Source organism: Elephas maximus, chromosome 4 (assembly GCF_024166365.1).
Source record: "Elephas maximus indicus isolate mEleMax1 chromosome 4, mEleMax1 primary haplotype, whole genome shotgun sequence".
Lineage (NCBI taxonomy): Eukaryota > Metazoa > Chordata > Mammalia > Proboscidea > Elephantidae > Elephas > Elephas maximus.
Genome location: NC_064822.1, coordinates 23,431,990 through 23,458,281, shown reverse-complemented (window position 1 = coordinate 23,458,281; position 26,292 = coordinate 23,431,990). Strand labels below are relative to the sequence as shown.

Genomic DNA, 26,292 nt, shown 5'->3' with positions numbered 1-26,292 from the left:
GTGTGAATATACCATAATTTATTTATCTATTCACCCATTGATAGGAGCCATGGTTGCTTCCATCTTTTTGCTATTGTAAACAGTGCTGTAATGAACATGGGTGTGCATATATCTGCTCACGTAAAGGCTCTTATTTCTCTAGGATATATTCCAAGGAGTGGGATCACTGGATCGTATGGTACTTTTATTTCTAACTTTTTAAGGAAGCGCCAAATCCATCTTCAAAGTGGTTGTACCTTTTGACGTTCCCACCAGCAGTGTGTAAGTTTTCCAGTCTCTCCATAGCCTCTCCAACATTTATTATTTTGTGTTTTTAGGATTAATGCCAGCCTTGTTGGAGTGAGGTGAAATCTCATTGTAGTTTTGATTTGTATTTCTCTAATGGCTGATGATCGTGAGCATTTCCTCATGTATCTTTTAGTTACCTGAATGTCTTCTTTAGTGCAGTATCTGTTCATATCTTTTGCCCATTTTTTAATAGGGTGTTTTGTCTTTTTGTAGTTGAGTTTTTGCAGTATCATGCAGATTTTAGAGACCAGGCGCTGATCGGAAATGTCATAGCTAAAAACTTTTTCCCAGTCTGTAGATAATCTTTTTACTCTTTTGGTGAAGTCTTTGGATGAGCATAGGTGTTTGATTTTTAGGAGCTCCCAGTTACCTAGTTTTCCTTCTGCATTGTTAGTAATGTTTTGTATACTGTTTATGCCATGTATTAGGGCTCCTGACATTGTCCCTATTTTTTCTCCCAGGATCTTTATCATTTTAGATTTTATATTTAGGCCTTTGATCCATTTTGAGTTCGTTTTTGTGCTTGGAGTGAGGTATGGGTCTCGTTTCATTTTTTTGCAGATGGATATCCAGTTATGCCAGCATCATTTGTTTAAAAAGACTGTCTTTTCCCCACTTAACTGTTTTGGGGCCTTTGTCAAATATCAGCTGCTCGTATGTGGATGGATTTATGTCTGGATTCTCAATTCTGTCCCATTGGTCCATGTATCTGTTATTGTACCAGTACCAGGCTGTTTTGAGGCCTCCCACTTTGTTCTTCTTTTTCAGTAATGCTTTACTTATCTGGGGCCTCTTTCCCTTCCATATGAAGTTGGTGATTTGTTTCTCCATCTCATTAAAGAATGTCATTGGAATTTGGATCGGAATTGCATTAGATGTCTAGATCGCTTTTGGTAGAAGAGACATTTTTATGATGTTAAGTGTTCCTATTCATGAGCAAAGTATGTTTTTCCACTTATGTAGGTCTCATTTGGTTTCTTGTAGAAGTGTTTTATAGTTTTCTTTGTATAAGTCTTTTACATCTCTGGTAAGATTTATTCCTAAGTATTTTATCTTCTTGGGGGCTACTGTGAATGGTATTGATTTGGTGATTTCCTCTTTGATGTTCTTTTTGTTGGTGTAGAGGAATCCAACTGATTGTAACATGTTTATCTTATATCTCGATACTCTGCTGAACTCTTCTATTAGTTTCAGTAGCTTTCTTGAGGATTCCTTAGGGTTTTCTGTGTATAAGATCATGTCATCTGCAAACTCTGCTGAACTCTTCTGTTAGTTCCAGTAGTTTTCTTGAGGATTCCTTAGGGTTTTCTGTGTATAAGATCATGTCATCTGCAAATAGAGATACTTTTACTTCTTCCTTGCCAATCTGGATGTGCTTTATTTCTTTATCTTGCCTAATTGCTTTGGCTAGGCCCTCCAGCACAAGGTTGAATAAGAGTAGTGATAAAGGGCATCCTTGTCTGGTTCCCATTCTCAAGGGGAATGCTTTCAGACTCTCTCCATTTAGGATGACGTTGGCTGTTGGCTTTGTATAAATGTCCTTTATTATGTTGAGGAATTTTCCTTCTATTCCTATTTTGCTGAGATTTTTTTTTATCACGAATGGGCGTTGGACTTTGTCAAATGCCTTTTCTGCATCAGTTGATAAAATCATGTGATTCTTGGCTTTTATTTATATGATAGATTACATTAGTTGTTAAAATACTTTTAAAATAGCCTATTCTTTGTTTCTGTATAGAGTATTAAATTTGGTTTTTGTATTTATCTTTCTAAGAATGTTCATGTCCTTCACCACTAAGTCAGTGTACTCTTTGAAATGAAATTTACGAGAAAATGTAAGTATGGTTTAGGTCACATGCTCTTCCATTTTCTTTTTTTTTTTTTTTTTATTGTATGGTGGATGAAGGTTTACAGAACAAACTAGCTTCTCATTAAACAATTAGTGCACATATTATTTTGTGACGTTGGTTACCAACCCCATGACATGTCAACACTTTCCCTTCTTGGCCTTAATTTCCCCATTACCAGCTTTCCTGTCCCCTCCTGCCTTCTGGTCCTTGCCCCTGGGCTGCTGTGCCCCTTTAGTCTCATTTTGTTTTGTAGTCCTGTCTAATCTTTGGCAGAAGAGTGAACCCCAGGAGTGACTTCATTACTGAGCTAAAAGGGTGCCCTGGGGCCATACTTTTGGGATTTCTGCAGGCTCTGTCAGGCTAGTAAGCCTGACATTTTTTTTTCTGAGTTTAAATTTTGTTCTACATTTTTCTCCAGCTTTGTCCAGGGTTCTCTGTTGTAATCCTTGTCAGAGCAATTCTTGGTGGTAACCAGGTACCGTCTAGTTGTGCTGGACTCAGTCTGGTGGTGGCTGTGGTAGTTCTGGTCCATTAGTCCTTTGGACTAATCTTTCCCCTTGTGGCTTTAGTTTTCTTCATTCTCCCTTGCTCCTGAAGGGATGAGACAGTGGAGTATCTTAGATGGCTGCTCACAAGCTTTTAAGACCCTAGATGCTACTCACCAAGTAGAATGCAGAATATTTTCTTTATAAACTCTGTTATGCCAGTTGAGCTAGATACTCCTGGAGATTGTGGTCCCCACAGCCCTCAGCCCAGTAATTCGGTCCCTCAGGAAGTGGATGTGCCTATGGAGCTTCCATGACATTGACTTGGACAAGTTGTGCTGGCTTCCCCAGTATTATGTACTGTCTTACCCTTCACCAAAGTTACCAGTATATTTTTTTGGAATGGAAAACTTTTTTTTTTTTTTAGCCCTCTATCCACCTAGTGGAAGCCCTGGTGGCATAGTCATTAAGAGCTACGGCTGCTAACCAAAAGGTCAACAGTTCAAATCTACCAGGCACTCCTTGGAAACCCTATGGAACAGGGGTTACTATGAGTCGGAATCAACTCGATGGCAAAGGGTTTGGTTTGGTTTTTATCCACCTGGTTGGTTTCATTTCTGGATGAAATATTTTTAACTCATTTGTCCGTGCAAATGTTTTGTCCCTCTGATAATTGTTGTGCAGGAATTTTTTTCTTTTATTGTGCTTAATACTATTTTTTTAATTCTTTTATTGTTGTAGTTTAGATGAAGGTTTACAGAACAAACTAGTTTTTCGTTAAGCTGTTAGTATACATATTATTTTCTGACATTGATTACCAACCCCATAATGTGTCAACACTCTCCCTTCTTGACCTTGGGTTCCCTGTTACCAGGTTTCCTGCCCTCTGCTACCTTCTAGTCCGTGCCCCTGGTGTGGTGTGCTCCTTTTAGTCTCATTTTTTTTTTATGGGCCTGTCTAACCTTTGGCTGAAGGGTGAACCTCAGGAGTGACTTCATTACTGAGCTAAAAGCGTGCTCGGGGACCATATTCTTGGGGTTTCTCCAGGCTTTTCCATTTTTTTTTAATATTATTTATTTTTTGGAATAGATTCTGTTCAAAAGTGATTATAGCTCCCACTGCCTCGCAGGTAAAACAATATACCAGTAATTATTTGATGCTAGAATTCCAATTTGTTTAACTTAAACACCATATTTCAAATAAAAAGAAACTATTCAAATTTCATTTCTCTGGCATATTGTTGTTGTTAGTTAGGTGCCGTCAAGTCGGTTCCCACTCATAGAGACCCTGTGTACTACAGAATGAAACAGTGCCAACTCCTGCACTATCCTCACAGTCGTTGCTATGCTTGAGCCCATTGTTGTAGCCACTGTGTCCGTCCATCTCGTTGAGGATCTTCCTCTTTTTTACTGACCCTGTATTCTACCAAGCATGATGTTCTTCTCCAGGGACTGATCACTCCTGGTGACAAGTCCAAAGTATGTGAGATGTAGTTTCGCCATCCTTGCTTCTAGGAAGCATTCTGGCTGTACTTCTTCCAAGACAGATTTGTTCGTTCTTTTGACAGTCCGTGGTATATATTCAATATTCTTCACCTACACCACAATTCAAAGGCATCAGTTCTTTGGTCTTCCTTATTTTCCAGCTTTCACATGCATGTGATGAGATTGAAAATAGCCATGGCTTGGGTCAGATGCACCTTAGTCTTCAAGGTGACATCTATGCTTTTCAACACTTTAAAGAGGTCTTTTGCGGCACATTTGCCCATTGAAATGTGTCTTTTGATTTCCTGACTGCTGCTTCCATGGGTGTTGATTGTGGATCCAGGTAAAATGAAATGCTTGACAACTTCAGTCTTTTCTCCATTTATCATGATGTTGTTTATTGATCCAGTTGTGAGGATTTTTTTTTTTTTATGCTGGGGTGTAAGCCATACTGAAGGCTGTGGTCTTTGATCTTGATCAGTAAGTGCTTCAAGTTGTCTTCACTTTCAGCAAGGAAGATTGTGTCATCTGTATAACACAGGCTGTTAATGAGTCTTCCTCAGAAGCAGAGCCTATAGATATTATATCTTCATTTTCCTACCTTCTGGAGCACTTAGGTCAAAGGAACTAAATTATTCATTCTAATATGAGAACTCACAAATGTGTTGTGATGTTTAGAAGGTCTCTTAGTTACCTGTAAATTCCATATGAATTGTTCGTCTTTAATGCTTTGTTAGGAAATAAGTGCTAATTCGAATTTTTTTTAGTGTGACCCTTGTCCATCCATGTCTGACTAGTTGAGGACTAGAGAGACTTTTTTGGAAGGCAAGAAGCGGGGATTGGTGCCCCTGTGTTGAAGTGTGGCCTTCAGGAAAGCCCCGGAAGAGGAGATCTCCTAGTTAGGGGCCATTAAGCTTTACTTGGATTATTGTATACTGCCGCTTCCCTGGAAACAAGGGAGAATCGATCCTCAGACTATGTCCTTGGAAGTCACGATCTTCTCCTTTTCACTTCTGCAATGATTTCCTTTCCCATCGTGAACACTAGTGTCTAGCATGTGGCCAGTGGTTATAAATCACACGCACTATTTTACTAGTTTACGGGAATCTTAGAGAACCAAATGAAATTAACTAGAGTAGAATTTTTGTCCTTTTCCTTCCTCTTATTTTTCATAACTACTTCAGTTACTGATTAGTGAGTCTCAAAACAATTAGGGAAAAATAAAGTGCTGTCAAACCTTTGATACCCTAGAGTGCCTCTTGGGATTGGTAAATGACAAAATGTAAACATTTTTATAAAATAAAAACTAAGAATCATGCTAATTCCTGTAGTATAAACTATTTAAACATTTCTTGATTTCTTGTATGGAGATATGTGTGTTGCTATAACCTGTATGTTGGGGTTTGAGTTGCCTTTGACAAGGGAAAGCATGTGCTGTCCACATGGCATTGCACTTGGGCATCTGCTCACTAACTTAACTGCTGGCAGGGCGAGTGCAGCTTCTCTCAGCTCTAGTCCAGGCAGAATTAACTTATTTTGGTCTTCACTTATCTCGCCCTGCAACTATAATCTTTCTCTTTGTTTTACATAACCCTGTGCTTTATGTAGCCATGAACAGAAGAGGTGAATGTTGATTCATACCTTATGATAGACTTTCATACAGAAGGAAAACAGAGCTTATTATTTTCTAATAAGAACTTCAAATAATATTTAATTTTGCAATCTACAATTTATTTATAGTGTATTATTTATTTTCTTCTTAAATGTCATGTAACCTTTAATATTTTACATTCCATTTAGTATCTTGATTGTTTTTTAAATTACACCTCCTATTGTAAAAATTCAAACGATGTAAAAATATTAAAGAAGAAAATGTTTTCCTCAGTTCCAGTTCAGTTTTCTAAAGTTCACCACTAACAACAGTATGCTGAATATTATTTCAGACTTTTTTTTTTTGCATATTTAAAATTTATCTTGCAAAATTTTTGGAAAATAAGCATTCAAATTGTACGGAAGGAATAAAGTAAAAGAGACAAGCCCACTCTTTCATTACCTTATTTCCTCATTCATGTATTCTTCTAGACATTGTTAATTAATATTTGGGAACATGTATGTATACTATATATCTTTATTTTCTGCAAGAATGAGATCAAACTATTTTGGAGGAAACCTCTGTATGTCAGTACAAAGGGATATATCTTGAGTGGCTATTTAAGTTTTTGTAATTAAAAACAAGTTTGCAGATAAACACATTATGTACATTTGCACACAGCATATGTTAATTTGTAGTGTAAATGCAAGAAATTGCAGAATCAACAGATAAACATTTTAAATTTTGATAAATGTTGCCAAATTAACAAAACGTGTAAGAGAGTACCTGTTTCTGTAACCCTTGCTTATACCATGTATTATCAGAACTTTTTTTTTTTGCCAATTTAGCAGAGAAATATCATTTATTGAGTAATTAGTACTTTTAGGCGTTGTTCTGGATGCTTGGGAACATAGCAATGAACAAAACAGAAGAAACCCCTGCTCATATGGGACTTATATCTAGTATGAGGAGACAGGGAGGGAGGGAGGGAGGAAGGAAGAGGGAAGAAATGGAAGTATGGAGGTTAGTAATAAGTATTTTGAAGAGAAATAAATCTAGGGAGAGGGTGGGAGTTACAATTTTAACTAAAATGGTCATAGAAAACCTCACTGGCGAAGTGAAATTAAGCCATGCATAAAGAGCATTCCCAGGTAGAGGGAACATGACATACAAGAGCCTCGAGCCAAGAGACCAGTGTTGTAGCTGAAATGGTATTAAGTAGAAGATGAAGTCAAAGAGAGAACCAGGTGAACAGGAGTCAGATCGTGAAGGGCCTTTGGGTTACAGTGAATAAGATGGAAAGCCATTAGATAGTTTTGAGCAGAGGAGTGACAGGATTCCACAGATTCTTTGAAAAGATACTTTGGCTGCTGCGGTGAGAACTATCTGTAGGCAAAGGAGGAAGCAGGGAGATCTGATAAGAGACAATGACAATATTCTGGGTGAGAGATGATGATGATTGGCTTGTAGCAGGGAAGTGGCAGTGGAGGGTTGGGGCTAAGTGGTTAGATCCTGAATGTATTGTTAATGTAGACCCAATAGTATCTCCCTCCAGATTAGAGGCAGGGTGTGACAGAAAAAGAAGAGTCAAAACTGACACCAACATTTTTGGTTTGAGCAACTGGAAAAATGGAATTGCCATTTACTGAAATGGAGAAAGACTAAGAGAATAAGACTTCATTTTCAAACATGCTAGACATTAGGTATCCAAGTGGAGATGTCAGGTAGGCAGTTGGGTATCCAAGTCTGGGGTTCAAAGGAGAAGTTTGGGATGGAATATAAATCCAGGAGTCACCAAATGGTATTTAGAAGTACAGAAGACAAAGGAAGAAAACTAAAAAGAAGCAGTCAGTGAGTTAGGAAAATCAAGAGAGTCAAGAGAAGGGATTGTTGTGAAAACGAGGGAGTGATAGGTTGTGTAAATACTGAGGTCAAGTAAGATGAGGACTGGAAACTGTCATTGGATTTAGCAACATAAAAGCCGTTCATGATTATGACGAGCAGTTTTGGTACAGTGTTATGATTGGAGTGGGTTTAACAGAGAACAAATTGGAGACAGGGCAACTTTTTAAATAAGCATTGTAATAAGGGGGGACTGAAGTATGGAATTAGGAAAAGTGAGGCTTAACCACAATAGGGGTTTAGTCACATTAGGAGTTTTGAGAAGGACAAGGGAGATAAGAAAGTGATTATAATGCCATAGGATTAAATGGGATATTTCTTTAATTATAAGTGAAGTCAAGCATGTTTTTGCGTGTTTATCGTCCATTTATATTTTCTGTGTGTGAATTGCCTTTGCTTATTCTTATCGGGTGGGTGTCTTTGTTATCTAGTGCTACTATAACAGAAATTCCACAAGAGGTTGGCTTCAACAAGCAGAAATTTATTTTCTCACAGCTAGGGCCCTGATGGTGCAGTGGTTAAGAGCTCAGATGCTAACCAAAGAGCCAGCAATTCAAATCCATCAACCACTCCTTGGAAACCCTATGGGGCAGTTCTACTCTGTCCTATAGCGTTGCTATGAGCCAGAATCAACTCGACGGCAGTGACTTTGGTGTTTTGGTTTAGGAAGCTAGAAGTCCAAATTCAGGGCATCAGCTCTAGAGGAAGGGTCTCTCTCTTTCTGTTGGCATTAGGTAAAGGTCCTTGTCTCTCTTTAGCTCCTGTTCCTAGGTTCCTTGGGGATCATCATGTGGCATGGCATCTATCTTCCCCTGCCCCCACCCCACTTTGTACTCACTTGCTTAATCTGCTTTTGTATATCGAAAGAGATTAATTTAAGACGCACCCTACACTAGTTCTCATTAGTATAACAAAAGAAGAGTAATTCCCAAATGGGATTATAACCACAGATACAAAACCAAAAAGCCAAATCTGTTGTGTTGCTGGGAGTTGATTTCAACTCATAGTGACACTGTAGGACAGGGTAGAACTGCCCTATAGGATTTCCAGGAATTGGCTGGTGGATTCAAACTGTCAGCCTTTTTTGGTTAGCAGCAGAGCCCTTAAGCACTGCTCCACCCGGGCTCCACCACAGATATAGAGGTTAGGATTTACAACACATATTTTTGGGAGACATAACTCAATCCTTAAATGGGTCATCTTTCTTTATGATATCTTAAAATTCTATGTATAATGAAGAAAGCCCTCTGTCATATGTATTGCAAAGATTTTTTGCAGTGTCATTTTTTTTGTCTTGAATTTATTTTTCTAGGTATAGTCATGTCATGCTTCAAACAGCCTTCCTTATTCCATCTATGATTGTAGAAGGATTTGCCTATGTTTTCTTCTAGTGCTTTTTTTTTTAACATTTATTTTCTTCTGGTACTTTTTTTTTTTTTTAGTACTTTTATAGTTTCATTTTTTTAAGTTAAAATCCTTGATTAATTTTAAAGATTTCATTTTGCTGAAAGTTGTGAAGTGTGGTGGTCTGGCTTTATATTTTTCCCAATGATATTTGTTGAATAACGTGTCTTTTCCCCCACTGATTTATAAGACTGCCATATGTTTGGGGATATATTTCTGGCTTCTTTCAAGTCCATGGTCCGTCTCTCTATTCCTGTACCAGTATGAATCTGTTTCCATTTCTATAGCTTCACAAAACATTTTACTATCTGATAAAGCTACTCCGCATTCCTCTACCATCATTGTTACTATAGTTTCTCTGAAGCGTCCTGAATATTTTTATTTCTTGTTTTTCCACATAATGTTGATACTATAAACAAGACTTATTGATGTGTGGTACTGTGTTGTGTTTTTGTATATATAATTATTTTCATCATTATGACAACCTTGTTAGGCACATATGGTTATAATCCCTGCCTTAGAAATGAGGAAACTGAAGTGTGAGAAGATTAAGTAGCATGCCCAAGGCCACATAGCTAGTAGATGGTGAAGCTGTGATTTTCACCAGGCGGTTAGCTCCAGAGACTCTGCTCCTTACCTTTCCATATAAACTTTAAGCCCATTTGGTCTAAGTCATTTAGCTTTAGAACGTGAAGTAATCTGTTAGTATTTTGATTAGGATTACATTTTAGGTAGAATTGCCATCTTTTACAATATGAAATTTTTCTATCTAAGATAAGATTTGTCTTTCCATTTTTTCATATCTTTTATGATGCTCAATAGACTGTTAGAGTTTTCTTTATATGTTGTTGTTAGGTGCTGTCCAGTCAATTCTGATTCATAGCAACCCTACGTACAACAGAACAAATGGTGCCCAATCCTGTGCTGTCCTCACAATCATTGCTATGTTTGAATCCATTATTACAGCCACTGTGTCAATTCATCTCACTGAGGGTCTTCCGCTTTTTTGACAACCCTCTACTTTACCAAGTATGATGTCCTTCTTCAGGGACTGGTCCCTCTTAATAACATGTTCAAAGTAAGTGAGGCAAAATCTCACCATCCTCGCTTCTAAGAAGCATTCTGACTATACCTCTTCCAAGACACATTTTTTGTTCTTCTGGCGGTCCATAGTATATTAAATATTATTTTCCAACACCATAATTAAAAGGCATCAATTCTTCTTCAGTCTTCTTTTTATTGTCTGGCTTTCTCATGCATATGAGGCAATTGAAATTACTGTGGATTGGATCAGGTACACCATAGCCTTCCAATTGACATCTTTGCTTTTTAACGCTTTAAAGATGTCTTTTGCAGCAGATTTGACCAATGCAATGCATCATTTAATTTCTTGACTGTTACTTCCATGCGCATAGAATCTGGATCCAAGTAAAATGAAATCCTTGACAATGTCACCCTGTTGTCCATTTATCATGATGTTGCTTACTGATGTGGTTCTGAGGATTTTTGATTTCTTTCTGTTGAGTGTAATACATACTGAAGGCAGTAGTCTTTGATTTTCATCAGTGTTTCAAGTTCTTTTCACTTTCAGCAGGCAAGGTTGTGTCATCTGCATATCTCAGGTTGTTAATGAGTCTTCCTCCAATCCTGATACAGCGTTTTTCTTCATATTATGTAGGTTTCTTTATATAGGTTTTCCATATTTCATTTTACGTTTTTCCTTTATGTGCTGTCTTTTATGTTGCTATTATTAATAACTTTTTTTTCTGTTTATTTTTAGCTGGCTATTGTTGGTATATGGAGTCCCTGGGTGGAGCAAATAGTTAAGTGCTCGAATACTAATTGAAAGTTTGGCGGTTCAAACCCACTCAGCAACACTTTGGAAGAAAGGCTTGGCGATGTTCTTCTGAAAGGTCACAGCCTTGACAACCCTCTGGAGTCCAGTTCTATTGTATACACATAAGGTCACCATGAGTTGAAATTGACTCGATGGCATTGGGTTTGGCTTTGGCTTTTTATTGTTGGTTTATTGGAAAGCTGTTGATTTTTTCTGTTAAATTCATAATTAGCCATTTACGAAATAGTCTTATTACTAACAGATTTTTCCTGTAGTTTCTCTTGAGTTTTCCAGAAATGTCATCATCACCTGCAAATAATAACTTTGCTTCCTTCTTTCCAATATTTGTGCTTTTACTTTTTCCTTTAAAAAAATCACATCGGCTTGTTCTTTCAAACATTGTTAACTAAATGATGACAGTGAGCATCTTTATCTTGTAAATGCCTCTAACACATTATCTTTACCATTGGACTGTCTTCAGTTTCACTTTTGTAAAAGAATATTAACAAGGAATATTGAATTTTATCAATTGCCTTTCAATGCCTGTAGAAGTCATGTTTCTTTTTACTGTGTTTATATCATGAATTCATATATTTCCTAATGTTGAACTGATCCTTTATTCCTTTTATGTACTACTGTATTTAATGTTTTATTTAGGAATTTTGTATCATTGATTACCAGTGAGACTGAGCTTGTGTGTGTGCAGGCATGTGTGTGTGTGCGTACATGTGCACACATGTGTGTATGTGTGTCGGTGCTGTTTCTCGGATTTTAGTCGACAGTTATTAAACCGGCTTCACGTAAAGTATTTAGATTCTTTTCTTTTATCTCTATCTTTTAAAAGAGCACGATTATCATTCCTTTGAAGATTTGAAGAAATCAACCTGAGAAAGCATTTGACTCCTTTTGGGTGGTTAACTATTCAGTATCTTTTTCAGTTTATTCTATTGTCTCTCTAGCTTTTCTCTCTTTTATTACTTATAAATCCTATACAATTATAAATGTAATTATAATAATTTACATTTTCCTAGAAAGTTGTTTCATCCCCGTTTTCAAATTTATTTGCTTAGAAGATTTGTGCAACATATTCATTTTTTAAGTAAGTCTCTTAGATTTCTTTGAAGTTTTACATTTTAATATTGAATAGTTTTGCTTCTTAACTTTTTCTTGAATTAAGTAGGCTAGTGATTTATCCATTTTATCGGTCCTTTAAAGACCTGGCTTTTGGAGTTACTTATCAATTACATGGCTTCTCTGCTTTTTAATTCAATAATTTCTGCTTTGTATTTTTATTCTATCTTCACACTTTCCTTGGGTTTTGTCATGCTGTCTGCATCTCATAAGTAGTGAATCATATAAATTAAAAAGTGTCCTTTTTATAAATGCAGATTTTACCTATGAAGGAAATACTAACTACTAGTAATTTAGTGTGAGTTGTTTTAGTCCAAATTCTTTCCTCTCACAAAGAACCACAGATTTCTGGGCCTGAGTTTAGTATAATCTACTGAGCACTTTGCTGTTTGTTTCATCTTCCTGTTTGTGAGTTGTATTAACATTGGCTGAAATTAGTTCCCTGTGTGAATGGGAGTTTTGATGAAACAAGGAGAAGGGAAGCTAATTTGGGAGAATGGAATTTGTTGGGGATATACAGACGGAGGCCTGTGGAGAATGGGTGAAAAGCCAAAATAAAACTGCAAGAATATCAAAGACAGATCCCATGAATACTTAGTAGTTTTACATAATGAGAGAGATGAAGAATTAAAAATTAAGATTCTGCAAGTGATAACAACCTTCTACTCGGCCTTTGCCTATCAGTGTTCATTCTGTTAGTAGCTTATGTCTGAGGGCATTAAAAACCACCAACCCTTTTGCAGGGGTAAAGTTCAGAATCATTGACTTTCATTGCAGTTATATTTTAAGAGATGTTTTGAAAATATAAAAAGAGTCTATGGCCATTGTTAAATTTGATAGGCACCCTAGATTAAGAAAGATCTTACCTAGAGAGGAATTTTAAATTTTCTGCACGATTTGCTGAACCATTAGTATTTACTAAAACTTAACATTTCATGGTACTTGAGACACTATAAAACAAATATGATACCTATTCTTAAAGGACTTAAAGTTAGATAATATACATGCTATATATTATTTGAAAACCCTGGTGGCATAGTGGTTAAGTGCTACGGCTGCTAACCAAAGGGTCAGCAGTTTGAATCCGCCAGGCGCTCCTTGGAAACTCTATGGGGCAGTTCTGTTCTGTCCTATAGGGTTGCTATGAGTCGGAATCAACTCGACGGCACTGGGTTTGGTTTGGTTTTGGGTATATTATTTATTATATTATGTATATAATGTTGTTAGGTGCTGTCGAGTTGGTTCTAACTCATAGTGATGCTATGTACAATAGAACGAAACACTGCCCAGTCCTGCACCATCCTCACAATTGTTACTATGTTTGAGCCCCTTTTTGCAGCCACTGTGTCAATCCATCTTGTTGAGGGTCTTCCTTTTTCTCACGGACCCTCTACCTTACCAGGCATGATGTCCTTCTCCAGGGACTGGTCCCTCCTTAACATGTCCAAAATATGTGAGACGAAGTCTTCGCTATCCTCGCTTCCAAGGAGCACTCTAGGTGTATTTCCAAGATACATTTGTTGGTTCTTCTGGCAGTCCATAGCATATTCAGTATTCTTTGCCAACACCTTAATTCAAATATATCAGTTCTTCTTTGGTCTTCTTTATTCATAGTCCAGCTTTCATATGCATATGAGGTGATTGAAAATATAGTTTGCGTCAGGTGCACCTTAGTCCTCCAAGTGACACCTTTACTTTTTTAACACTTTAAAGATGTCTTTTGAAGCAGATTTGCCCAGTGCAATACATCATATGATTTCTTGACTTGTGCTTCCATGGGCATTGATTGTGGATCTAAGTAAAATGAAATCCTTGACGATTTCAGCCTTTTCTCTGTTTATCATGATGTTGCTTATTGGTCCAGTTGTGAGGATTTTTATTGAGGTACAATCCATACTGAAGGTTGTAGTCTTTGATCTTCATCACAAAGTGGTTCAAGTCCTTTTCACTTTCCGCAAGCAAGGTTGTGTCAGCTGCATAACACAGGTCGTTAATGAGTTTTCCACCAATTCCGATGCCTCATTTTTCTTCATATAGTCCAGCTTCTTGGCCCATTTGCTTAGCATACAGATAGAATAAGTATGGTGAAAGGATACAACTCCGACGCACACCTTTCCTGCTTTTAAACAACGCAGTATTCCCTTGTTCTGTTCAAACAACTGTACCTCTGGGTCTAGGTACAGGTTCCTCATGAGCACAATTAAGTTGTTAATATATTATGTATATGTTATGGATTGAATTGTGTCCCCCAAAAATGTGTTTCAACTTAAATAGGCCATGATTCCCAGTATTGTGATTGTCCACCATTTGGTCATCTGATGTGATTTTTCTGTGTGTTGTAAATCCTACCTTTATGATGTTAATGAGGCAGGATTAGAGGCAGTTATGTTACTAAGGCAGAACTTAATCTACAAGATTAGATTGTATCTTAAGTCAATCTCTTTTGAAATATAAAAAAGAGAAGGGAGCAGAGAAGCAGAGGGACCTCTTACCACCAAGAAAGAAGAGCCAGGAGCAAACTCGCCTTTTGGACCCAGGGTTCCTACACTGAGAAACCCCTAGACCAGGGCAAGATTGATGACATGGACCTTCACCCAGAGCCAACAGATAGAGAGAGGCTTACCCTAGAGCTGGCACCCTGAATTCAGACTTCTAGCCTCCTAGAGTGTGAGAGAACAAAATTCTCTTTGTTAAAGCCATTCACTTGTGTTTCTGTTACTGCAGCACTAGATAACTAAGACAGTATATAATATATTACATTAAATATACATCTCATTACATCATATTCTTTATTATAGAATGTAAAACATACAGATAGTAAGTTAATGTTATCTACCATTTAGATCAAAAGCCAGATTAACAGATATTTCCACTATTTGTGGACTAAGAACGTAAGGTCCTCTTTCCTGGAGTAATTTTATATGCAGACATTTTCTCTTATCCTGTCATTGTTGTGTGTTGTCAATACCAACTCATAGTGATGCTGTATAACAGTGTACAGCTGCCCCATAGAATTTCCTGCATATTGTCAAATGACATCTCCGTTCCATTGTGCATACTTACTTAAAAGTTCTGCTTACACTTTATTTTGTCCTCAGTTTCCTAAATTAGCAGCAGCACCCAAATACATTGACTTGTTTTGTCAGTGAGAAAAAGTGTGGCTCCATATTCAATTCAGCAAATGATTTTATACCTACTGTGTGGAACATATCTCTGGTTGAGATAAACCAAAACCATTGCTATCAAGTCAGCTCCGATTCATAGTGACACCCTGTAAGACTGTGTAGAACTGCTCCTTAGGGTTTCCAAGGATTGGCTAGTGATTCGAACTGCCAGCCGTTTGATGAGCAGCCATATCTCTAACCACTGCGCCACCAGGGCTCCCTCTAAGCACTATACCTGTAATAAATCATTTGATCCTCACAAGCAGCCTATGCAGAGGGTGCTATTATATCTGGCATTAAATGTTAGCAAATAATACCAACAAGAACTATTACTAAGAAGTCAGTGTGTTCTCAACCACATTCTGATGATAAGAATGCATTGAAAATGTTACCATTTTCTATTAAAATTTAAATTCATACTGTATATCATAAGATATATTTAAAGATTTTAAAAAAGTTGGTTGCCTTGTCTATTTTTCCTTTATTCCTTTCTTGATATTTTATTATTTTAATTAAGACTCATAACCAAGAGGTGATAATAAACTGATTGTTATAACTATATCACTCTTTAGACAAACTATAATTTATTGTATTTTTTAGTGAAAGGTTAAATAACCTAGAGATGTGGAGATAAATTGACAGAGAGTTGTGATAACTGACACTGTCGTTGGCTGCTAGATTTTGTTAAGGGTCTGTGTTATTCTTGATGCTTTTGATGCTAGGGCTTCGTAAAGTGAGCTCTGTACATTCACAAATGAAAAGGTAGCTCAGGAAACACTGGGAAGCGTTCCTGTTATCTCAGTTACGATAATCAACGTAAGCAGTTTTCACTGTTCTTTCTCTTAGCTAAGTGATTGTGAAGCAAAAGATATTGGGGAGCCTTAGAAAATAATCACTGGTCTTTCTATATGTTAGCCAATAAAATGTATGGCTCTTTGGGATTTTTCCAGCCTTATGCTACATATGCAAAACATGCTTTGGGAAAATTCACAAGATGGCTATAAAATGTATTCAGTCTTTGTGTTTTGGAGAGTTGATTTATAAACTACCATATCACAATGGCAACTTAATCTGGCTGACAGGAAGGAGTTTCACTAGTCTTAGAAAGTGACGGGTGTTTTTTAAGACCACTTTGGGCTATGGTTGACTTAGGCAGGATAAAACATTTTGCAGCTCATGGAAAAAAAAGAATTCAGCGAAAGCTATGAAGCATATAAGCAAATATCTGAATCATAGTGCACATATGCCTGAAGGCCTAATTATTGGGAAACTTCTAAGCCCAAAATACTCTAGATGGATATGTGTTAAATGTACATTGTAGGGTAACAACCTAAAACAAAGCTGATAATGTTAAAATTAAAGTACAGTATTATATCATTAAAAGGCAAGAATAACATCAATATGAAACCTTGGCCAACTTAGGCTACTAGAGAAGCAGTAAAGCCTCCCTCCACAAAATAGAAGGAATTTCAACTGTCCATGTGTATGAGAGCTTTGCAATGAGCTAGATATTCTGTAGTGGCCACATCTAGTGGACTATAGTAAACATAGCTATAGTCTAATTTTAGTTTATAGTATTTAAATACCAACTTTAAATTACTTTAGCAAATCATTTAGTAGGTTACTAGTAAGCAGCCTTGAAAGTAGAAGTGAAAGTTAATGACATTGAGCATCATCTGCCAGTAAGATTCCCCACTCAAAAAAAATATATATATATATGCACGCACACACACACACACGTATATATGAATGCACGTCTGTGTGTATTTATTTTTGGATCTTACTGTGAGTCAAAGGCCCGTCAGGAAACCCTTCAACTGTGAACTACCCTTTGAGAATAATCCTCCTTACCCACACACACAACTCATTCTGCTGAGAGTGTAGCTGAAGTAAAAGGAATTCCCCATGTTTCTGTCTTGACATACATCTTCCCCTTACTATATTAAAGGGAATTTTTCTCTTTACTATATTAATATGTTGTAATATAGTATTTGTGGGGAGAAAAAAAAAAAAAAAAACTTTCTAGAGGGAAATATAACAGTAAGTGCCCAACTGCTAACCAGAAGTTTGTGGTTTGAATCAACCGATAGGCTCCATTAAAGAAAAAGCCCTGATGATCTGCTTGGGAAGATCACAGCCATTGAAAACCCTGTGGAGCACAATTCTCTGATGAAGCACAGGGCGTCTCCATGAGCTGAAGTTGACTCACTGGCAACTGATTTGGTTCCTATTTACCTACTTAATAAGTTTTCCCTTTGACTCAGCAGTTCCACCCCTACTAATCTGACAGATGTATTTAACTAATGTCCAAAGATGTATCTACAAGAAAATTTATTCTGACATTGTTGCTAATGTTTATACAATGGAAAGAAAGTAAATGTTATCAATAGATTATTGGTTAAGTTGTACCATTACAATGGAATGTTGTATTGCCATTCAGGGGAAAATGAGTAAGCTCCATATATATTAATTTAGGAAGATCTCCAAGATATGTTTTTCATTGGCAAAATAGAAAGTATAATAGCCCATATTTGTGTTTTTAAATATACACATACACATTTATACTTAAGTGGTATAGGATTTATATTAAATATACGGGGTGTGTGTGTGAGAGTCTGTCCTACAAACGAATAGGATAAAGCATACAAGCTGTTTAGTATCATGCCTATCTAGTGCACAGAAGTAATTAATAAATTTTTCTATTATTATTGCCTTTGATAGTGGGTACAGGAAGGAAAAATAGGGGACTTTTACTTGTTTTGGAAACCCTAGTGGTGTAGTGGTTAAGTGCTATGCCTGCTAACCAAAGGTCAGCAGTTCGAATCTACCAGGTGCTCCTTGGAAACTCTATGGGGCAGTTCTACTCTGTCTTGTAGGATTGCTATGAGTCGGAATTGACTCAATGGCAGTGGCTTTTTTTTTTTTTGTATTTTACGTGTTTTGTATTGTCTGGATTTTTTTAAACGTATTCTTTTTATAAGAAAATAAAGGAATAAGTCCTTTGCTCTTGGGAAAAGATCTGGAAAAGTGTATTTACACTAAAATATTAATGAGATAAGACTTGATATTTTCTTCTGACAATGGATACTAAGGAATTTCTTATGTGGGAAAAGGGTAACTCAGTTTCTCTTTTTGGACAGATATGTCTTCTCAATGTTTATAAAAGCTATTTAGGAGGTATTTGATTATTTGTTCTTACTTTGACATATACATCCATCTTTTTTTTTTTAACATATTTCTTCAAGTTCTCAGGTGTGTGTGTATTTATGTGTATTTGGGGGATATGTGTGCATATTGTTTACCATTTAGGTGATTTTCTTCTGGCAAGAATGTTGGAAAATTTCAGGAAGCAATGCAAAGAATAACTAGAAGTAATTACTATTTAGTTATCTAAACAAAGCAAAGCTTCCCTTATCTCTCTTCCTCTCAGTCTTATTTTAGCAAGTAAGAATTACCTGGCAAATAGTTGAAAAAGGATGTTCCAGTAACCACACTCATTGAGGTACTAAATAATTTATCCCATTAAAGTGATTATTACAGGGAGTCTGAAGGAAAACATTGATTACGCTAAATTATTTGTTTTAGAGAATTTTGTTCTCAACTATTACTCATAGCTCTAAGAGCTGTAAAAGTCATTCAGAATAATTACATATATTTGTAATACTAATGTTAAATTTCACTGAAATTCATTAAAAATTATGGAAAAGGTGCCCATATGAAAACTTCTGAATGCCAGTTATTTTTTCAGTATGACTTGTGGTTATTTTTCAGAATAATTTGTAGGAATTTGGCAAAATTTCTTGATTCTTTCTAAAGTAGTACAGGGTGGAGAGATTAGTATGATATCACAGGCCTAACTGACAATCTGAAAATACCTTTGGTATGAAAAAAATTAATGATGTAATGCTATTTTATTAGGAGGGATGGCTTCTTTTCTTAAACTGTAATGCTTTAAAGGTTTGAAGCCCTAATTCTACCTAAGCAGTATTATATAAGCACATTATTATTGGAGAAGATGTTTAATATAATGTTTAAGAATACAGAATATAGAACCAGACTGCTGGAGTTCGAATCCTGGCCTGCCAATTCCTAGCTATATGATCTTGGGCAAATTACTCATCCTTTCTATGCTTTGGTTTCCACATTTTTAAAAAAAGGGTATAAGTAGTAAGTAGTAGGCAGATACCCTATTTCATAAGATTGTTGTAAGAATTAAGTGAGTTACTATTTTAGAAAGCACTTATACATATAGTAAGGAGTCTCTGGGTGGCACAAACACTTAAGCATTTGAATCTACCCAGTGGTGCCTTGGAGAAAGGCTGGACAATCTACTTCCGAAATATCACAGCCATTGTAAGCCCTATACAGTGCAGTTCTGCGTTGAAACACATGTGGTTAACTATGAGTCAGAATCAACTGGGCAGTTGATCTGGTTTTATGCATATACTAAGTGCTCGATAGGGGCCCTAGTTGGCGCAGTGGTTCAGAGCTGTGGCTGCTGACCAAAAGGTCTGCAGTTCGAATCCACCAGCTTCTCCTTGGAAAACTTATCGGGCAGTTCTCCTCTGTCCTGTAGGGTTGCTATGCGCCCAAACCCACTCTACAGCAACGGGTTTGGTTTTGGCTTAAGTGCTCAATAAGTGTAGCTATTACTGTTTGCCATTTTGCCCATCTAATGTCTAGTAAGTGCCGTGTGTGTGTGTTGTCAAATAAATTAGTTGTTTAGATATCATGGTCTAAAAACATTATTGAATTACAATCTGGTTTAAGAGCCCCTTTTTTTTTTTTTTTGGTTCTATTTTCTTGAGGTAGAAAAACTGATTTTTACATTAGGTGATTTTGAATATTTGTTTCTTGTTTGTATTACAGTTACAAATTATAATACTGTGGTAGAAACAAATTCAGATTCAGATGATGAAGACAAACTCCATATTGTGGAAGAAGAAAGTGTTACAGATGCAGCAGATTGTGAAGGTGGTGTGCCCGAAGATGACCTGCCAACAGACCAGACAGTGTTACCAGGGAGCAGCGAAAGAGAAGGAAGTGCTAAGAGCTGCTGGGAAGACGATGGTAAGTTTAAGTTTTATTGTAATATTCTATTCTTTTGATTCTTTTGAAAGACACAGGTTAACTTAAAAGATAAATTGAGTGAAAACTTTGAAATGAACAGTAACTTTTTAAAATTGATCAATAGAAGGTATCCTTCCACTTACTAAAAAGTGAATTATGAAGCAGAATAACGGAGTTAGACTATTTATACAATGCTTATAACATATGAATTTTAATTGACTTTTCTAAGATCTTAAAGCTTTCTATATATCGTTAATATAATTTAACATACATTTAATTTCATATTGTGACCACCAATGAAGATCTTAGAAACCAACAAATTCTGTTTTGATGCAATGAAATCATAATTTGGTATGCAAAAATCCCAAACACAGATAAATAATAGGAATTTTCTGAAATGTTTGTAAAATATTCTATATGTACATCAGAACCTTGTAAGTAATGTTTGTTTTCAGAATTTGGTTTGTCCTTTCATTTGCTTTAAATATTTAGTCAAATAAATTTTTTACTTTTACTCAAACAAGCTTGGTTTAGTGGAGGGAGCAGTGAAAATAAGGAGACCTTCTACTTACCACTCTTTCAGTGAACAAACACTGAATATATAAACCTCTCTTCCTCATTTGCCAAATGAAGAAATTAGACTATATTTTTTTTTTCTTTCAAGTCTAAAATTCTTTCTTTCTACTTTTTCAGAGAAGCTAAATAAATTATTTAGCCTGTCTTGCCAGGATTTAAGCAACAGTTGTATAAGAATAGAAGAATGTGTTTTATTAAAAGCAAACCCTCTACATCCACACCATCCTCAGGAGTCAACAAGCAAGGTTGCCTTGGTTAGGTGACAGAGAAACAGAGAATTGTCTATGAGAAATAGTAACCACAAGCTGTCTTCCACTGATTTGCAGCCCAAATTCACATTACTGGGTAGTCTGATAAATCTCAAGCAATAATTTGGGTTAAAGTAGAACTGCTAGTACCCATAGACACCAAGCAAAAGCAAATACATATCTGTTTAGAGGAACAGACTTTAATACTTCTAGCACTATAGACACTGCCCAAATAATTTAGCAAGAAGAATGCAGCATAAGTAAGAATTACAATAAGCAAAAGGAAGCAGAAACTGAACACTAAAGGCTTTAATTACTAGAGTTATCTGCTAGAGATTATGAAATGACTGCTTACTGTGTTTTAAAAAAAGGTAAAGACAAACTTGAAATTATCTGCTATGATAGAATAAAATATAACTAACAGATTTTAAGAAAACTTCAATGGAACGTCAAAAGATTAAAAAAAAAAGAATAATAATAAAATCAAAATTGAGAGGATGGATTTAACAACAAATTAAACACAGCTAAAGAAATAATGAAAGATAGGAAAAAATATACTGAATGAGACCCAAAGAGACAGAGATGGAAAAATATGAAAAAAATATTAAGAGACATGAAAAATAGTGTTAGAACATCCAGTGTATGTCTAATTCAGGAGAAGAGAGACTAGGGCAACAACAATATTTGGTGGGATAATGGCTGAGAATTTTTCAAAATTAATGAAGGACACTAGACCATAGACTCAAGAAGCCCAACAAATCTCAAGAAAGATAAATAAACCAATCCCTAGTACCATAATGGTGAAATTGTAGAATATCCAAGACAAAGAGAAAATGTTAAAAGTAGGGAGAAAGGAAATTAGATTATGTTTGATGAAGTGGCAGCTCAGTGGACAGCTGAATTCTTAGTAACAACAATGGAAGCCAGAAAATATTAGAGTGATGTCTGCCTACACAGAATTCCATACCTAGCAAAACTATCTTTTAAGAAATAGGGTGAAATAAGGTAATGGTTTCAGGTAAGTTTCAGACAACCAAAGCAGAGAAATTTGCTTTACTAGACACTGAAGCACATTTTAAAGGATATATTTAATGCATGAGGAAAGAAATCCTTGATAGAAGGTTAGAGATGTAAGAAAAGTAGAGGAAATAGCAAATAAATTGGTAAAGATAAATACATAGTATTTCCCATGCAAATAAGTACTAACCAAAAGAAAGCAGCATAGCTAAATTAATTTCAGACAATATATAAACTTTAAGGCAAAAAGCATTATTATAGATAATGTTGTTGTTGTTGTTAGGTGCCGTCGAGTCAGCTCTGACCCGTATCAACCCTATGTACAACAGAATGAAACACTGTCCAGTCCTGCGCCATCCTTACAGTCGTTATGCTTGAGCCCATTGTTGCAGCCACTGTGTCAGTCCACCTCGTTGAGGGTCTTTCTCTTTTCTGCTGACCTGTACTTTACCAAGTATGATGTCCTTCTCCAGGGACTGATCCCTCCTGACAACATGTCCAAAGTGTGTAAGACTCAGTCTCGCCATCCTTGCTTCTAAGGAGCATTTTGGTTGTACTTCTTTAGAGGGATTTGTTCATAAAGGATCACTTCATAATGATGACAGATTCAGTTCACTAATCAGATATTATTTTAAATATGTTTGTACCTAACAACAGGCTTCAAAAATATGTAAGGGAAAAAGAGGTAATCTACAAAGAGAAAAAGACCAATTTACAATCATACTGGATTTTTTAAAAATTTAGTGGTATGAAATTTAACACACCTCTCTTAATCATTGATAGAATAATTATACAAAACTGATGAGAATACAGAAGATGTGAAAAATGCATAAGATATATAAAACCAAAGCAAACCAAACCCATTGCTGTCAAGTCGTTTCCAGCTCATAACAGCGCTATATAGTAAAGAGTAGAACTGCCCCATAGGGTTTCCAAAGAGCTGCTGGTGGATTCAAACTACTGACCTTTTGGTTAGCAGCCTGAGCCATAAGATACATAGACATAAAACAATGTACCTAATACAGTCATGCACCATATAACATCTGTTCAGGCAGCAGCTAACTGTATATACATCTGTGGTCCACTGGGTACTCTCCTGGAGATGCCCACAGCCCAACTTGACAACAAACCTGCCCCTCTTGTACCCGCAGGAACAGGCGCCCTGCCTCTGGGAAGAGTGGATGCCAGATCCTGCTCCCAAGTGCCCCAGGTCAGCATGAATGGCAGGGCCCAGCCGGGGTGGGGTTGCCAGGTCGCTGAGACTTCTCCCCTGCTTCCCTGTGGGTGCCTAGAGCTCCCGCTGTGACTTTCACAGGGCTGCAGGGCCACGTCCTGGGCGAGGCTGTCCCAGCCCTGACCTGAGCATCAGCAGTGGAGCTGCCTAGGCTGCGTGCCATATAGCAGCATGGCCCAGTGGACCCAGGTGTTTGCACAGTGTCCAAATCACATAATGTCCTGTTTCACAGAACCTGTCATGGACACTGACATGTGACTTTCAAAATAGTTTCCAGATCATAGGTAATACTTACAAAAATTGAACATATATAGGGTCATAAAATGAATCGGAAATTTCAGAGGATAAAATCATGCATGAACACAGTATAATTAGGCTAGAAATAAGATATGTAGAAAATTATGTTTGGAAAATTCAAGAAATACTACTTTTTAATAACCATGGGTCAATAAAGAAGTCATAATTATAATGAGGAAATACTTTGAACTGAACAATAATGAAAATATCAAAATTTATAGGATATGGTTAAAGTAGTTTTTAGGTTAAAACTTAGATCCTAAGTCTAATATTTTATGAGGCCAAGTTATATGACTTTTTTTTCAGTGAACTCATGGTGGATATTAGTGATCAATTTTTGTTTCTTAAGCACACACAAATAATATAATCTTTATAACCTGGTATGGAATACATTCTTGGCATAGATGTTAAATATCGCCAACCTGTAGTTTTCTAAAGAAAGTGGAAGGTATAATATGCAAATTTAAATGGCATTTACCCAGCTTTTCTAGCTAAAACTACTCCTTAAAAATCGTAAACCAAACCAAACCCACTGATAAAAATCATAACCAGTGACAAAACAGTTTGTGTATTAATTGTTTAATGAGAAACTAATTTCCTCTGTAAATTTCACCTAAAGCACAATAAGCAAAATCATGACCAGTAAAAAAAAAAATCAGTGCTTTATTTTCAAAGATTGTTATGTTTTCTGAAATATAATTTACATGAACCAGGATACCGAATGTTTTTGTACAATGGCTTATCTAGCCTGGGTTTTGGTTTCCCCTTTTGCTTCTTGAACATTATACTTTCTGGAAGAGAAGAGCAAAACTAATTCTTCAGCTCCTGGTTACCTGTAGGACTTGAGCCCACACACTAGCATGACAAACAATGATTCTTACAATCCAGCACCACATTGTCTTCCTAGACTTAATCTTGCACCACTCCCCTTGTCCATACTCTTGTATTCCTCTAAACCTTTGCATGTCCTATTCCCTGTGTCTGGCATGTTCTCTTCCTCTTCTGTTATCTCCTCCGTGAACTACTGCCTGACCTCCATAGACAGAGTGAATATGTGGTCTGCAAAGCTCCCCTTGTTCATAGACTTTTCACAATGAACTGTGACCAATTGTGTACATACCCCTGATTGACTGGACTAAAACATGAAATAGAGCAGGGACTGTATCTTACTGATCTCTATATCTTTTACCACTAATGTCCGACACATATTAGATTGTTCAGAAGTCTTCTAAAATGAGTGAATATGTTGACAGTTTCGTTTTTCTTTTTAATTGTAAATCCTTGATAGTTATGCTATCGGTTTCAAGACGATGGTTTTGCCCTCCCTTGCTTACCTTAGCATTTTGAGAACCTTGGTTCTTTTTCATTTTTAATTTTCCTGACATTACTTGGACTTTAAAAAAAAGTTTGTTTTTTTTTGTTTTTAAAGTACATGGCCTAAAGTCCTATATTCATTCATGGTCGTGTGACATTCTTTCTGCTCTTTGCAAATATACTTTTAAAATCTAAGCTGCCTAAAAGCGGTGCTCAGAGGCCAATTCATGTCAATAAATGCACACATCCAAAAAGAAGAAAGGGCCAAAATCAAAGAATTATCCCTACAGCTTGAACAAATAGAAAGAGAGCAACAAAAGGAACCCCCAGGCACCAGAAGAAAACAAATAATAAAAATTAGACCTGAACTAAATGAAATAGAAAACAGAAAAACAATTGAAAGAATTAACAAGACCAAAAGCTGGTGTTTTGAAAAAATGAACAAAATTGATAAACCACTGGCCAAACTGACAAAAGAAAAACAGGAGAGGAAGCAAATAGCCCGAAAAAGAAATGAGGAGGGCGATATTACAACAGACCCAACTGAAATTAAAAGAATCATATCACATTACTATGAAAAACTATACTCAAACAAATATGAAAACCTAGAAGAAATGGATGAACTCCTAGAAACACACTACCTACCTAAACTAACACAAACAGAGGTAGAACAACTAAATAGACCCATAACAAAAGAAGAGATTGAAAAGGTAATCAAAAAACTCCCAACAAAAAAAAGCCCTGGTCCAGACGGCTTCACTGCAGAGTTCTACCAAACTTTCAGAGAAGAGTTAACACCACTACTACTAAAGCTATTTCAGAGCATAGAAAAGGATGGAATATACCAAACTCATATCCCTGATACCAAAACCAGGTAAAGACACCACAAGAAAAGAAAATTATAGACCTATTTCCCTCATGAATGTAGATGCAAAAATCCTCAACAAAATTCTAGCCAATAGAATTCAACAACATATCAAAAAAACAATTCACCATGACCAAGTAGGATTCATACCAGGATGGTTCAACATTAGAAAAACAATTAATGTAATCCACCACATAAATAAAACAAAAGACAAGAATCACATGATTATATCAGTTGATACAGAAAAGGCATTTGACAAGGTGCAACACCCATTCATGATAAAAACTCTCAGCAAAATAGGAATAGAAGGAAAATTTCTCAACATAATAAACGGCGTTTATACAAAGCCAATAGCCAACATCACCCTAAATGGAGAGAGCCTGAAAACATTCCCATTGAGATCGGGAACCAGACAAGGATGCCCTTTATCACCACTCTTATTCAACATTGTGCTGGAAGTCCTAGCCAGAGCAATTCGGCTAGATAAAGAAATAAAGGGCATCCAGATTGGCAAAGAAGAAGTAAAAGTATCTCT

General features: G+C 36.4%; 1 protein-coding gene across 6 annotated transcripts in view; it reads left to right on the top strand.

Annotated features, from left to right (window-relative positions):
- The window catches only part of ZEB1 (zinc finger E-box binding homeobox 1), a 227,313-nt gene that overhangs the window by 136,807 nt on the left and 64,214 nt on the right, over positions 1-26,292 (top strand). For 4 of the 6 annotated variants that reach the window (XM_049881698.1, XM_049881699.1, XM_049881697.1 and 1 more), the window contains 2 exons: positions 10,785-10,826; positions 20,006-20,206. In XM_049881698.1, coding sequence (XP_049737655.1) covers positions 10,802-10,826; positions 20,006-20,206 — 226 coding nt within the window. In that variant the 5' untranslated portion in view covers positions 10,785-10,801. The remainder of the gene's footprint in view (positions 1-10,784; positions 10,827-20,005; positions 20,207-26,292) is intronic. The other 2 variants (XM_049881695.1, XM_049881700.1) reach the window with 1 other exon arrangement.